This window comes from Physeter macrocephalus, chromosome 6 (assembly GCF_002837175.3).
Source record: "Physeter macrocephalus isolate SW-GA chromosome 6, ASM283717v5, whole genome shotgun sequence".
In the NCBI taxonomy this organism is placed as follows: Eukaryota; Metazoa; Chordata; class Mammalia; order Artiodactyla; family Physeteridae; genus Physeter; species Physeter macrocephalus.
The window spans coordinates 48,984,413-49,000,136 of NC_041219.1; the positions used below are offsets into that span (position 1 = coordinate 48,984,413).

The 15,724-nt window shown below is 51.4% G+C and overlaps 2 protein-coding genes across 5 annotated transcripts in view; one reads left to right on the top strand and one right to left on the bottom strand.

Annotated features, from left to right (window-relative positions):
* Window positions 1-2,036: 2,036 nt before the first annotated feature.
* On the bottom strand, window positions 2,037-10,104 carry PKDREJ (polycystin family receptor for egg jelly). 2 transcript variants are annotated; one of them, XM_028490721.2, is made up of 2 exons: window positions 6,442-10,104; window positions 2,037-5,571 (listed from the first exon to the last, which is right to left on the bottom strand). In XM_028490721.2, the coding sequence occupies exons 1-2, from the start codon at window positions 10,102-10,104 to the stop codon at window positions 3,163-3,165; spliced, it is 6,072 nt and encodes a 2,023-aa protein (XP_028346522.2). In that variant the 3' UTR covers window positions 2,037-3,162. The 2 variants fall into 2 exon arrangements, with proteins under 2 accessions (XP_028346522.2, XP_028346521.1); XM_028490720.1 differs by having other exon boundaries at window positions 6,403-8,425.
* Window positions 10,105-13,444: 3,340 nt separating this feature from the next.
* Window positions 13,445-15,724, top strand: part of TTC38 (tetratricopeptide repeat domain 38) — a 24,305-nt gene continuing 22,025 nt past the window's right edge. For 2 of the 3 annotated variants that reach the window (XM_028490723.2, XM_028490724.2), the window contains exons 1-2: window positions 13,445-13,676; window positions 14,699-14,776. In XM_028490723.2, coding sequence (XP_028346524.1) covers window positions 13,644-13,676; window positions 14,699-14,776 — 111 coding nt within the window. In that variant the 5' untranslated portion in view covers window positions 13,445-13,643. The remainder of the gene's footprint in view (window positions 13,677-14,698; window positions 14,777-15,724) is intronic. The other variant, XM_007128734.4, reaches the window with a different exon arrangement.

Sequence of the window (15,724 nt, forward strand, 5' to 3'; positions counted from 1 at the left end):
GGGGCACGAACCCGTGTCCCCTGCATCGGCAGGCGGGCCCTCAACCACTGCGCCACCAGGGAAGCCCTAAGTAAACTCTTAAAAGCGTAACATACATACAGAAAAGTAGATACTTCCTAAGTGTGAGGCAAGATGAATTCTCACAAAGTGAGTACAGCAGTGTAACCAGCACCCAGATGAAGTCTTCCACGACCAGAGACACTGAGGTTTCTTCTGGCTCAAGGGAAAGGCTGGCCCTCTGTGGGGTGGTGGAGGGAGGATGCATGGAGAGCCCTGAATTTATTGCCAATGGACAAAATGCCTTTAACCGTGTATAGCTTTGAAGTAACTATTTAAGAGTATAATATACATACAGAAGCAGGCCTTACAAACGCAAGTCTTCATAATTGATAAAAGGGTTTGAGGTAGATGAAGGACATGGAGCTTCAGATGGAGCCATCTCTCTGCCTCTAAAACTTGTTCTACTACTCTGAGTTAATAAGGGGCTACATGCGGAACAAATCCAAGAACATTTATCTCGTTTTCCTGTGCAATACAGACTTGGGAGGGTATTCATAACTGTTTCCAACTTGTTCTGGAACATGCCTACCCTATCCCTGGAAACGTGATGGGAACAAAGGCGTCTTAAAAGACTCCATTAGAAATTGTTGCCATGTCCTGTGAAAATGACCTTTTAAAGAAACCTGAATTTTGATTTGTCTCGTTACTTTGTTTTCCTGATGTTAACCTAAAACAATAAAACAGCCAGTTTTGTTTTCACCAGCGGTTATTTTTACCAGCAAAATGGGTTTATTCGGGAGCAGCAAAGAATTGCAATTTGGGACACGTAAGTCTGGTAAAGCAAAGGAGAGGGAACTTTTGTTATAGAGAAGGGGAAGTTGGGTGGCGCTTTTATAAACAAACTGTCCATTGGAGGAAACTGGGAGTAGGAAATCTAGTGTGAGTTGTGACAGTCTCTCATTCGCTGGGCTGTTGCCAGGCGAGGAGAAAACCTTCCTTCCTCCTGCTGCCTAGTAAAGTAGCATCGCTTCCTGCCGGAGAGGCATGGTACCTCTCTTCCTGTTGGGATCTGTGTTGGCCTGAGTGGTACATGCATGAGAGCCCCCACTTCTGGCTTCCCGACTCCATTTTAGTGAGGTGTCCCTTTATTAATTTTCACACTGACAATGTTATAATTGGCATCTCTAATATTTCTAAACTATATAAATACTTGTCATTGCTCTATCTTTAGAAGGCCCCTGGCACTTCCCTCTCTCCCAGTATGCGTGGAAACAGCCCTGTGGCTCTGCTAGACTTCTCAGTGTAGGCACAGGGTGACAGTCTTGTCTCCTTTGAGAGGTCTGCAGCTGATGTCCCTGGTCCTCACTCAGCCCACCCCACCCCCCACCCCCGCCTTGCTCCTGGACGGCCCACTTGGGCCCTGCCTTTATGACCCTTTCACTCACAGCTCTGAATCATGAGATGCTATGCGGGCCTGGGGGCTCTCTTCCAGGGAAGGGAGGCCAATTAGTGTAACCCTGGGCCTCCCACAGCACCAGAGGAGTAGAGACTTCAGCTGATCCTAAATTTGGGAAGAATGTCTGGGTGTACCCAGCCACAGAGCACCCGAGTCTGCCTTGTCTGCCTGGGTCTTCGAAGCCTCTAGGGCGAGGCCTGCCCCATGTCGCCTGCACATCACCTGGGGCTTCCCCCGTTCTGCGTTCCATGGGTGACTGCACCTGACCAGACCCCAGGAAAAAGTAAACATTTGGCCCCCATGGTTACACCTTCCCAACCTGTTCAGAAGTCAGGTGGTAATGAGAGGTGCTAACCATGAACGTGCACTTCACTTGGAACCAGCGGCCAGAGCCCAGCCACACCTGAGACGTCCCACCAGGGCAGTTAGAAAACCCAGAACTGACCTTCTGACCCTAATCGTGTGGGTGGTCTTGGGTGAGTCACAAAACCTCTTCATTATCTCACCTGGCAGAGAAGGCCACCCCCCACCCCAGGTTCTCAGGCCTCCCCCGGGGAGGAAACGATGGAACGCGTGTGCACGTGCGTGTATGCATGCCCGTACTTGTCAAGGTGCAGGGTGCCATGACCATTCCCGTGCAGCGCAGGACTAGGGGGGCGCCAAGTGAGTAACAAACACCTGGGACAGAGCTGCCCACCTGCCTGTTGTCCCCCTTTGCTGGCCCTCGACTTTGAGGGCAGGAGCCATCGGTGTACACACCTCCTCACAGGAATCACTGCAGGTCTCACAGAAGAAATCTCACATTTAATTCTGATCAAGCTTAAAGTGGCATCTACATAAATGAGCATGCTTCTGAGTGAAAATCCAACAGCTGCTAGCCCATTTTTCTTAATGTTTTCTAAACAATCCACCAGGCCATCAATAACCCAAAGCCCAAATCCTGGATGTATATATTGCTATATACATTATATAGAATATTTACTATCTTTCAATGTGAACCCACACCCACACACACCTTCTTGCTGTTTAATAAAAGTCACGTCTCATGGCCAGAAAATGTTATTACACTTTACATCTTTCACTTGCAGTGGCCTTAAGAAGTAGATGGGAAGCTTCAGACTTCTGACCCCCAGGTCCACATCCCTGCATTTCCAGGCACAAGGGCAACTCCTGGGACTCATCACAAGGCCCTGGCCCAGCTGGAGTGTGGGCGGCAGAGCTGGGAGGGTGGGGGAGGCCCTGCAGCCCTCTGTGCAAAGGGAACAGCCAGCGGGGCCGAGGCACTGAACCGCAAGCGCTGGCCTCCCAGCCCCGGGGAGGGGGGCACAGAAGCAGCAGAATTTTCCTGCTGCTTCTGGCAAGGTGGGGTGAGGTTGAGGGGGCCTTTTAGTTCCCTACCCCAAATCTGGGTCTCTAACCTTCTAAACTGCAGCAGGTTCCAAAGACACCAGCTTCCCAGCCACAGGGAAATCAACCCAGGACTCACAGGCTGTCATCCTCCTCTCTCTGTAGAGGCCGCACTGCACTCTGACACCCTCCTTTCAAGTTCCGAAGGGGAGGCCAAGACTGCGAACACTTCCAAACGTAGCGGGTGTGCATTGTGAAGGACACGGGTAGAAAGCACAACTGAGCCACTAAACGTTCCTTAATCCCAGAAACTGAGCATTTGAGAGACGCTGGCCTGTGGATCTTGAAACTGGCGTGGATCACACCACGAGATAAACCATTTTCTTCCCATTAATGTTTCTGGTCTTCAGCCCCAGATATCGGCTGTTGTTCTTCCCTGGCTGCCCGTACACCATGTTGACAAAGAACTTGGGTTGGTCTTCTGCCTTGGATTTGGAGGACAGAAAGCCAAATACGGTTCTTAGTCTGTGACACAGGTAGGTCATTGCTTCCGCTTCTTCTGAGGGCTCCTCATACACGGGCTGCTTCATTTCCACGTAGGCAGACAAAATCACCGCCTGAAATAAGTTGATCAATATGCAGATCATCACCAGCATAAAAGATGAGAGAAAGAGGACCCCGAGAACCCGGTTATTGGAAAATTCCGTGCTCTGAAAAGCTGAAACGCAGTAGGAGAATATTGTCTGCGTGGCGTGAATCACATCACTGTAGTTCCATTCGTGCTGCCCGAATACCAGGTAACCAAAAGTCATGTAGACAAAGAAATACACGGACACCACTAGTGCCACGTGGCAGATGCCGGGAAGGGCAGTCTGGATGGCCCTCTGTGCGAGACGCACATCGTAAAAGAACCTGGAATAGCTGAGGGTCTTCAGGATTGTTAGAAACAACAGGAAACCCAAAATCACCCTCATGGCGTGATCTACTTGAGACACTGCATGAAAGGGAATGAAATCCTCAGAGTTCGACAGGTAAAACCGAATTATACCGACAGCCAAGAAGTGTTTCCTGAAAAAGAGCACGATCAACACGGTAAAGATGCATTTCAAAGCAAAGTTGAGCAAATTATATACACTTTTCACGTAGGCGGACCTTTCTTGTGTGATGATGTAGACCTCGTCGACAACATAGGCAAAATAAAAAATGAGGACGGCCACGTACAAGTAGATTTCTGCGGAAGTTTTTCTGTTGAAATCGGCAAGCGAGAAGGAGTGCACAGACAGGCTAGTGTTCACAACTCCTAACTGAGAGACCTCAAAGATGACTGAGATGCTGCAGAAGAGAGTGATGTCTGGATTAAAAGTTGTTAGTTCCAAAATCACAGCCCATGTCTTCTCATCCAGCCAATGGCTTCCCTGGAGTTCGCTGAGCCTCAGCGTGGAATTAAACTGCTGTTCTTCTGGAAAAAAATAGAACGCGTACCCTCCTGACCCGTAGGTATGCCATAGCCCATAGGAAGAGTACACCCATCTCCTTTCTCGAGGCTTGTAAGTAAATCCTTCCGTAGTCTTGTCTACAGCCCGCTTACTAACTCTATTCCACAACCCGGAGTAGCTTTTTGTGTCTTCCGGGTCAGTGCCATATTCGGGGTGACAGCGAATCTCTCTTTTGAGGCTGTCCCGCATGACGCTTTTGGCAGGCAGGCAGGTTTTCTCTCCAGGCTGCGCCCTCACCTGCCTCATCAGTGGCAGGCCGAGGATTTTAGAGGAGCTGTCAGGGAGAAAGGTGGGGCGCAGGTCGTTGTGAAGCAGAGGCAAGAGCACGCTGTCCAGCCACCGGAAGATGTCTTCCAGCTTGGCCACCGACGCCAGATCCATAGAGAACCGGTCACGAATAACCCGATTATAGTAAAAGCCGTCGGTGTGGCGTAGGAGGGTGACCAGGCTCAAAAGGAGGGCCAGAAACATGAAGTGAGTGAGGATGTAGCTCAGGAACACGAAAGCTCTTCTCTTGATCCTCTCCTTTCTTTTGAATATTGTGATTTCGTCTTCAGTGAGGGGCTGGTACATCCTCGAGCTTCGGAGCTGGGCCACGTGCTGCTGGCGCCTGCGCATTTCCTCTGGGTCCTTGGTGATGCTCTGCAGCTTGATCTCGCTGTAGTGACAGTTGCCAACCCACGGAAGGTTTTTACAATACTTGGGTTTACTTGTTCTGTAGCCTGACACGAGTATAATTTTAGAAGGTTGCACCAGAAAAACTGACTGCAAGAAGCAACAAAATGATGCAAACAGCCATTCTATTGACTTTTCGTAGCCGTAAGTCAGTCCATAAAATACAATAAAGAATGAGGATATGCTACAAGTGACAAAAACCAAGAGCCATGCGACATAAACGCAACACCACGGCAGAACAATCCTGGTCTTCTCTTTGAGAGGTGTAGCACCGGGCTGGGGAGGGTGCTCTCCAGAAGAAACACTATGATTGTCTTCAACGTTTGGGTTATTGGCGTTTTTATTTTTTCTTTGGGTGCGGGAGACCTTGCTTTCTGTTCGCTTGGGCTGGGGCCGTCTTTTAGAGGTGGCCTTGACAGAAGCCTTGGGAAGTCCAGGACTTCTAGTAGGTGGAAGCTTTTCAGGCTCCTGGGAGTGTGCGTTGTCAGTTTCATGAGCGTGCCACTTTGCTAATCGTTCTTCCCAGTGTTCACTTGCTGCTGGTGTCTGCGGATGCTTCCGAGGAGCGACCTCCCTCAGGGTCACCTGAGGTCTCCTCTGGGAATAGATGAACAAAGACGTGATCATTAGTTGCACAGGGATGGTAATTAAGACACTTTCCATCCCGATCACCATCGACCTGAGGTACTTCCCCTCTTGTGACTCCGCTTCTTTTTCTTTATTTAGATTAAAGAACATAATATTACACAGAAGGGAGGACAGCAACATGGCTAAGCAACAGGACAGTCTCTGGAGCCTACTGAACGGTGTAGCAATGACACCAGAAAAAACAGAGAACCACATGTGGCTTCTCCCCAACCTATAACTTATATCTGTAAGGAAAAAATCCATTCTGTTGAGAGACTTATCTGGGGGGGTTACTTGAAAGGTTCTGTCCAAAGAGGTTTCAATAGAAAGCCATTCCCGGCACATGAACAGCCAGATGTGTCTGCTGAACAGATTCTCCACTTTGATTCTACTTAAATACCAACTAGGGGACCTGCCCTCGTTGTTGTGCCACACGCGGATGGAATGGATGTCCCCCAAGTCACCTTTCGTCGTTAGGAGGAAAGTGCTGATGCTTCCTCGGTAGAGGGTTGTAAACTGTGGATGGCTTAAACAATGCACATCGCTGCTACTCTCTGTTCCCTGCAGTTGGACAAAGACATTGGCCCTGGTCCCAGACCCACAACGGCTTCCTGTAAAAACAGTGACTAGGTAACATACATTATCATAAGGATCGTTATCAGGTAGAACTACCACATGCTCCCTAAGACACCTGTCCATTTCATCTCTGTGCAAGGCCCAGAACGCTAGGACTATGTACAAGAGCATAATGAAAAGTACAGTGAAGAGGGTCACGGGGTTTTGGGTAACGTTCTTGATGACCTCTAATCGTAGATCCACGGGGTTAGGGACCACGATCACCTTGGCCGTCAAATAGTGGGTACGCAGGTGAAGGTTGGCTAGTTTCATTGCGTCCAGCTGCCGCTTGGCCCGCCCTGGGTTCTTGCAGATACAGTGCACTTTCTGCCAGGTGGTCTTCTCTCCGACAACGCAGGTATCTTCTCTCCAATCGCTCTGGATCCCATACATGTCCAAGCATTGAGTGCTGAAAACAGAAATTCTCACTAACTTGTCATTGGGCTTTAGGACAAAATGAGGTGCCTGCAGAACCACAGCGACGGTACACTCAGAGGAGCTGGTTCGCTGAGCTATGACCCGCAGCAGGGATGGGGGAAGGCAAACCACACGGGCCTCCGTCACTGTACAGTCAGGGTCAAACAGGTCACTGTCTTTGGCAATTGGAGGGATGCGATGGGGCACGAGGTAGGTGGCGATCAAAGCGGGGGGTGTGATCTGACGGCCAGCATACACCAACACTGTGAACAACACGGCCACTTCCGTCACAATGTGGATCAACACCTCCTTCCCTGCTCTGCTGTCCACTTCAAAGCTAAATGCCCCCGTCGTCTTCCTCAATGACTCATCCGCTTTATGAGACTCCTTGCTGGGTCCCACCGTGAGATTAAAAGTCCCAAAGCTCAAGTTTTTTCTGATGAGGTACACTTCCACTACATCAGGTGTGATCTCAATCACGTCACCAGTAGCCTCGGTTCCTGTCATTCGGAATCCAACCACCTCGGTCAAAATGTTTTCCCCATAATTTAGCCAAGGGAAAGGGTCGTCTGCAAACTCACAAAACATTGTAGAAATTGGAGCGTTGGCAGGCAGACTAGGAACGCTGCTCACATTTAGGGTTGGATAAAAACAATTTCGACAGTGTTTCTCAGTGCTGAAAAACTTGGTAACATTCCACTTTTCCGTTTTCTTGACATACATGTTAAAGTTGGAGGACCTCATTGCAGTGGTCTTATCCTCTGGCACTTTCACAGCCAATACTGTCTCTGCTAGAGATTCAACGACATGGAAAGGCTCTTCGACCACTTCGTGACGAACCATCACTTTCAGGATATTAGACAAACTTGTTAATATTCCAGTGCTTACACTTTCTATCTGCTCAGAAGAGATGCGCTTATCTCTCTGGTGACACTCTTGGAGGGCTTGGCTTGCTTGCCAAATCCTCACCGTGGCCACTTTCTGAACAACTGAGGAGAACTCAGAGGTTTTCTGCGTTAATTTAGTAACAGTCATGACCACCTGGCTAATTTCTGCCAAAGTGTTTACAGGAAGAATGAAAGACTGATTGAAAAGGTGTTCTCGGAGTCTAATTTGGTCAGCTTGCAGACGTGACTCGGTTTTCATGCTATTCAAGACAGAAGCTACAATATACATTAAATAACCTGCAGGTAAAAAATCCTGCTGTTGAAGCAAAGTAGACAGCGATGAATCTGGTCCCGTAGTGGAATTGAATAACTCCTGCAGCACAGTCCTTGATGAGTTTATGTCAGTGGGAGCCTGTACAGTGGCGTACAAAGTCACCTGAGAAAAAGCTCCCAGAGAGGTATTATATGCCTGAGCATATATTTTCAAGGCGTAATGATCGGTCAACACACCAACAGGGAGAAAGGAAGGGGGCGCTGTGCAATCCTTCCCCAAATAGAGGATGGACCCAAAGTTATTCTCTTTCAAAGAACTGATTTCACCAAAACCATGCACATCAGGAACTATTATTTTATATGTAAGAACGATGTTCTTATCCTTGAAACTACTACAGTGGACAACAAATTTAGTAATGAATGCAATTCCTTTAGCTGGATCAATTTTGCATTCTGTGGTTTCAGGGACGTGGTGAATAACGAAGGGATGCCTTAAGACCAAGCTCGATCCACCCCAGGTTGCTAGATTTAGAGAAATCCAAAACTTATCTTCAACGAAACGCCGAAAAGCGAAAGCTTTTACAGACAAATAAGCACCATTCTGCCCTGTTGTAGTTTGCCCCGTCCAATCAAATGGCATCTTATCACCTGAAGACGACAGAATGGACCATCGATAGACATCACGGCCTGCTTTACAACGTGGGCATTCTAGAGACAAAGAAAATCTCTCTGATATAATCAAAACTGTATCACAATTTTCAACACATGAAATGCTTGCTACAGGTGCTGGTCCTTGGAGCACATGCACTGTCCTATCAGAAAATGCTGTTCTGTCGTTCTTCTGGATCACCAGTCTGAAAAAATACACACGGCCGCCGTGAAGTGTTTCTGGCAAAAGTGTGAGTATAGGACCAGAGGCCCATGTCCACCTGAGATCAACCTGCTCTGGGAGACAGACTTCCTTGCTCCTCACTGTTATTTCAGGTCCATCGTAGTTTCTTGGGTCTGTGGTACAGTACCAAAAAAAATGAAGTCCCTCTAAAGGGTTTTCTGCATCTGGATCAGAGGACATATTTCCATTCAGAGTCAGCCCATCTGTGAAATTAACTGTGATGTTGGTATCCCCAGGAATAACTGCCTCCAGGGGACTTCTAACAATGATGATATAGATGGAATCTGAGTCTTTCTTCAGAGGTATCTTTGGATCATATGTGACGATGTACACGGAGAAATTAAGCAGATACACCCCCCAAGATAAAGAATGCGTGGAGATACGCACACTTGACGGAGTGTTCCCTGACTTGAAAGGCGGGTTTTGCAAAGGTTTAGTCCAGTCCGGCTTGTCAGATACAGAGGCCACGTAAAAGAGTTTCCAATACTGACCAAAGAACTTTTGGATTGGGCAGCGGGCCTTAACCGTGGCATTGATGGTGACTTCCATCTTCCTGGTCAGCTGCAGGGGAGAATCGTCATTCCTATTGATCCTCACCGAATCCAACACACAGACCCCCGAGCGTGATATGTGACAGGACACCGAGCACTCCATGGCTTGGGAACTGTTCGGGTTGACAGCCTCTAAGACGACGGGCGTGGGCCCGTCCGTGGGACACTTGGTTCTGGCCACTAAGCCCGCGTAGGAGCGCGGGCCGCGGGGCAGAGCCGAGCGGGGCGCCACCGCCGAGCGGGGCGACATGCGGGCGGCGGCAGCGGCGGCCGTGGGCCCGAGCAGCCCGAGGTGGAAGGTCCACTCCAGAACCCCGAGCGAGCGCGGCAAGAGGGCGAACCAGCGCAGGGAGAGCCGGCCGCCGGCCGCCGACAGCTGCAGGTCCACGCGGGCGGGCGCGGCGGCGGCAGCGCGGCGGGCGCGCAGCAGGACGTGCGCGCGGAGACAGCGCGGCGCCGGGCCTGCGAGCCGCCCGGCCCGCAGACAGAGGTCGCGGCCGCCGCTCAGGATGACGCCGCCGCCCGGGGCCGCGCGGGGCCGTAGGCTGAGGCGGGCGCGGCCGCCGCCAACGCCGCCGCCGCCGCCGCCGCGCACCCCGAGGCCCCGGGCGCCCCTGACCGAGCGCAGCACGGCCGCCCGGGTCCGCGCCGGGACGCGGACCCGGGCCTCGGGCGGGGCGCGGCGGGCCGAGGCGGGCTCCCGGCCGAGGAGGTCGCCGGACGGCGAGCCGGGCACCCTGGGGACGGTGGCGCGGGCCCCCCGAGGAGCCGGGGTCGGAGGGCGGCGGCCAGGGCCGCCGCTCAGGCTCAGGCCCAGGCCCAGGCCCAGGCCCAGGAGGAGGAGGAGGAGCGCGGGCCCCGGCCGCATGGGAGCGGGAAGTGGGAGGCGCTGCGGAGGCCGCGGACCAACGGCCATTGGGGGCGCGGGCCGCGGGGTCACGGTGGGGTCGGGGGGGCGGTCGCGGGGGGGGGGGGCTGCGGGCGGCTGGGCCGTGGCCACACCTGGGGAGCCCTCGGGTCAGGGTTGTTAGTGGGGTTCCTGTGGCGCAGTCTCCTGACCCTCCACGGAGTCCCCTGAGCAGGCGCCCACCCCGCTGGGAAAACTCATTACAAAGCGGTGGAAAGCGAGAGGGTCAGTGGGCTCCCTGAGGGGAGGGAGAGGGGGACAGCCCACTGGGTTTCTTACTTAGTTTTCCTTTCTTTAAAAAAAATTATTATTGGAGTATAGTTGCTTTACAATGTTGTGTTATTTTCTGCTGTACAGCGAAGTGAAGCAGTTATACATATATCCACTCTTTTTTAGATGCTTTTCCCATATAGGTCATTACAGAGTACTGAGTAGAGTTCCCTGTGCTGTACAGTAGGTCCTTATTAGTTATCTATTTTATGTATAGCAGTGTGTATATGTCTTTCTGCTTTCTTAGGGTGAAACCCTGTGTCATTGATTTTAGATCTTCTTTTCTAATAGAAGCATTTACTGCTGTCAGTTTCCCGCCAAACACTGCATCCAACATACCGTATTTTTATCGTTCAATTATAAATATTTTTTAATTTCCCTTGTTTTGGTTTGACCTGTGAATTCAAGTGTGTTGTGTCATTTCCAGATATTTGGAGTTTTTGTGAAAATATTCACAGTTACTGATTTCTAATTTAATTTTGTTATGGTCAGAGAAAACAATCTGTATGACTTTTATCCCTTTGAATGTATTAAGACTTGTTTGAAAGCCCATCGTGTGGTCTGTCTTAATGTATGTTACATGAAACTTTAAAAGAATGTGAAAGAAAAAAAAAGAAAAAGAAAAAAAATGTGTATTCTGTTGTTGGGTGGAGTGTTCTGTAGATGGCAGTTAGGTCAAGAGGGGTGGTAGTCTTGCTTAGATCTTTGTCTTTTCTGCATTTTTGTCTAGTTGTTCTATCAATTGCTGAGAGAAGATGTTAATCTCTCCTACTATAACTGTGGAATTGTCTATTTCATTCTTTAATTCTGTCCATTTTTGCTTCCTGTATTTTGGGACCCTGTTTATTAGGTAGATACACATTTGTGGTTATATCTTGCTGATGAATTGTCCCTAGTATCATTATGAGTTGTGTTTATCTCTGGTGATAATCTTTGTTTTGAAGTTTCCTTTACCTGGTATTAAAATAGCCACATTAGGGCTTCCCTGGTGGCGCAGTGGTTGAGAGTCCGCCTGCCGATGCAAGGGACACGAGTTCGTGCCCCGGTCCGGGGGGATCCCGCGTGCCGTGGAGTGGCTGGGCCCGTGAGCCATGGCCGCTGAGCCTGCGCGTCCAGAGCCTGTGCTCCACGACAGGAGAGGCCACGACAGTGAGAGGCCCGCATACAGAAAAAAAAAAATAGCCACATTATATGTCAGTTATATCTCAATAAGACTTGGGCGGGGGGAATGAAGTAAAATAAAATAGCCACACTAGCCTTCTTATGCTTACTGTCTATGGGCATATGTTTTTTCATTCATTTACTTTCAACTTATTTATGTATTTATGTTTAAAGTGGTCTTTTATAGGCAACATTTAATAGAGTTTTACTCTCTTATCCACTCAGTCAATCTCTGCCTTTTAACTGAGTATTTAGACCATCAACATTTAATGTAATTACTGTCACCATGTCATGTAATTATTGATATGGTTGGATTTAGGTCTATCACCTAATTATTTGTTTTCTTATTATCCCTGATTATCCCTTATTATCTCTGATTTTTTTTCCTTTCATTCCCCATTAATTCACTTAGCATTAGTCATTTCACACATGTTTCTCAAGCACCTACTACATACCAGGCATTTTTCTAGGCATCAGCCCTTGGCCCAGTTCTCATGGAGCTTCCATTATAATGGGGGTGAGAGACCATCAAAAATAACCCAGGCATGATATAACACGTGTAATTTTGAGTATGATAAGTGATATGAAGAAAAATAAGGCAGGTTAAGAGATAAGAAATGAGGATGAGATAGGGGAGTCAAGGAAGGCCTCTTGGACGAGGCACCATCTGAGCCAGCAGACCAGCAAGAAATGAGGGAGCAAGGCTCACAAAGAGCTAGGGAGCCGCATAACTAGCACAGGGAACTGTACGTTCAAATGCGTGGAGGCAGGAACGAGAGAGAAGGTTAGTAGTGGGGCTGGAGTGAGCAGAGAGGAGAGAAAGTGGTAGAAGATGCCGTTGGAGAGATGGCCGATGACCAGAGCAAGCTTAGCCTCAGAGCCCACGATCATACATTTGAATTTTATCTCAAGTGGGTTGGGAAGTCTTTGGAGGGGTTTGAGCAGGGAAGGGCCCTGATCTGATTTCCAGTTGGGAAGCATCCTTCTGCTGTGAGGGAGATAGACTGTAGGTGGGCAGGAATGAAAGGAGACAGGCCAGTTAAGCGGGGTCCAGGGAAATCAAAGGGACAGGCCTGACTGCTGGAAGAACGTCCGGTATGCAAGTGAGCTGGTCCTGACTCAGTTTAGGGTTAGTGATAGTGGAGGTGGTGAGCAGTGGGGAATTCAGAAGAGATGCACTTGTCAATGGATTGGCTGTCAGAGGACTGACTACATGATTTTCAGGGCCCTGTGAAAAATGAAAATGTGGGGACGTTGTTCAAAAACTGTTAAGGATTTCAAGATGGCAACAGCTGAGCTTTCCACCAAGCACGGGGCCCTTCTAAGTGTGAGGCCCTGTACGGCTGTCCAGGTTGCACACCCATGGCCACACCCAGGGCTTGCCTACCACAGCCCCTGATCCCACTGGTTGCTCAAAGCTGCTGCCACCAGCCAACACCAGCTTCCAGGCACAGGCCCTGCAGGGGCACAGGTCTAGGGGCCTCCAGAAGGCCCTGCTACTTGCAGGGGTGAGGGGAAGGGGAGGGAAAATGCCACCTCACATTTTTTTGGTCTCAAAGACACTCTCCCTACCAGCCACTCCAACCTCTGCCCTGGAGAGGGTGCAGGGCAAGGCCCGACCACAGGTCAAAATGACCTCTGTGAATGTGTGCACGCGCGCGCGGCTTCCGAGTGGGACTCTTAGAGCTTGAAAGCGACCGCTGTCCCAGGGCTCCTCTGCCTCCCAGGGGACTCTGCAGTCGCCTCCCAGAGGGTCCCCACAGGGAGGAACCTCCCGGCCCGCCCTCTGGCCCTTCCGCCCCAGGCTCCCTGTCTGATGGGGGAGGCGGGGGCGCACACCAAAGTTGCTCGCCTCGAGCCCACTCGGGTTCCCGCAGCCCCGGAGAAGGGAGCCGGAGGGGTCCGCACGGGGGACCCGGCCCGGAGAGGTGGGTGCGTCCGAAGCCGACCAGTGAGCGAGCGGAGAGAGGGGGCCGCCCCGCCTCGCCCCCGGGACTCGACTCCCCGCCCCCAACCCGGAAGCCCGCGGCGGCGCGCGCAGCCCGCGCCCCCGACACCGACCCAGCACCATGGCCGCGACCGCGCCCCTGCGCGACTGCCAGGTATGCGGAGGCCGCCCCCGCCCGGGTCCCCCGCGGCCCCACGACCCCGGGGGTGGCGGGATCAGCCCTGCCAGGGGTCCGGCGGGGACACGGCCCCCGAGAGACGGGCACGCGTCCTGGGCGCACGGAAGGGACCAGAGGACCCTACTGTGACCCCCGCCTCCGGAAAATCTGCGGCGCGGGGCCCCGCCCCGCGGAGACCCCAGGTCCTCCTAGAAAGCTTAGCCCCTTAACCCCGGCGCGACACAGCGGGGTCGCTGGGCGTTAGTGAGGGTCTCCCACGGGACCCGCGGGGGCAGGGAGCCTGGGCCCATTTTGCCCTTGAGGAAGGGGCGTTCAGAGGAGCGAGGGGACCTGCGCACAGCCACTCCGAGGAGCCGCCCGCTGGGCTGGCCGGAGTGAAGGTCATTTCTCCATGCCAGGGAGTCGCCTGTCTGTGCGCCCCTGGCAAGACACCGCGACAGCGATTACAGTGAACAGTTCAGTTAGTTGGAGATGTTTCCTGAAGGTCTGAACTATCTGGTAAAGTGAGGAGATGAGAGGAATTGTTTCGGTGGTTGGCACCTTGCCAGCCAGGTGGCAGGACCACCCTCCTGGTTTTGCCCTCCAGCGCTAGCCCTTCTTCTGCCCTGGCAGACCTCCCTGCGGCCTGATCAGGGACTCCCCCTTACTGAGCGTCTGCTCCCTGGCAGACACTTTACAGTCACCCCACGTATCCTCCAGAGCCCCATTTCACAGAGGGGCCAGACAGGGGTCAGAGGGAGGACCTTGCCTGAGGGCACTCAGCTACTTAGAGGCCCCTGGGATTTGCATTAGGATCTGTCCCACCCAGGGCTCAGCTCGCTCTACACCGCACCATCTCTGAAATCTGGGAGTCTGTGGCTGCCCCACAAGGATGGGTCTTATGGAAGCCCATACCTGTAGGATGATAGGCATTAGCATCTTCGGTGCTTGGGGGTTGGGGTTCGTGTGTGTTTGTTTGGAGGGCTACATGGAATAAGACTCCTTCTTGCTGTGTGTAGGCTTGGAAGGATGCCGGGCTCCCTCTCTCAACCCCAAGCAACGAGGCCTGCAGGCTGTTTGATGCCACCCTGACCCAGGTATGCCCGTGGAGAGAAGTGGTGGCCCCTTCTGTTAACGGTCCAGGGGGCGGTTTCTTAAATTGGTGAATGGTTTTTATTTTCATTAAAAAATTTTTTTTGGTGCATCTTACGGCTGCATTTATTCGTGCCGCAAGTAAATGGTACTTCCACGCATGCACAGTGATGTTCTAGCTACCAGCTAACACAGCTTGCTTAAGTTTACAGCCAAACTGCCTGTCAGCTGATGTGCTCTCCAAGTAAAGCTGGTCAGCGATGACGGTGAGCTGGCACAGGACTCGAAGCTTTCACAACTTTACATCTTTATCCTGATTTTATAAGCAATGCAGCCCGTTAACCCCATTCCTGCCCGAATCTCCTGGTAAACTTGAGTGTATTAGGGCTTCCCGGGGACCTGAATGTTCTTCATAATGCTTTGAAGCATCCTTGCACAGGACCAATGGCTCAGGCCGCTCCAAAGCCCCACAGTCAATGTCTCAGAAAGTGATGGATGCTTTTTAAACTGGATGCAGACTTGAGAAATCGACTGCAACAGAATCCATGTACCTGTACCCCCAGGGCGTGGGAACAGTTCTGCCTGCCCAGGGCATGGCTGAGAAGTCCCCCAAGTGGCAGGCGTTGGCCTGTGAGGGTGCTGAGGGTTTGGTGTGGGGCTCCTCCATTTAAGGCATGGGGCCCCTCTCCTGGGGCTAATCTGTGAATATACTGCTCCCACCAATGGCTGTTCTAAGACCTTCCACCGTATTACCAGTCATTTCTAACACCAGTGAAGGAGCCTATAGTCTTAGAACTAGGGGAGTCTCAGAGGTAAGGTCCAAATACTTTGCTTGACAGGTGCGGAAACTGAGGTCCAGAGAGCTGAGCTGACTCTTTTTTTTTTTTTTTTTTTTTTTTTTGCGGTACGCGGGCCTCTCACCGCCGTGGCCTCTCCTGTTGCGGAGCACAGGC

What these genes read in the sequence shown, in the direction of transcription:
- PKDREJ (XM_028490721.2), bottom strand. Translation starts at nt 10,104, where the DNA reads ATGCGGCCGGGGCCCGCGCTCCTCCTCCTCCTCCTGGGCCTGGGCCTG. An exon ending in CCCACTATTTGACGGCCAAG is followed by an intron (nt 5,572 to 6,441) that starts GTGATCGTGGTC and finishes ATCTATTCCCAG; the next exon opens with AGGAGACCTCAGGTGACCCT.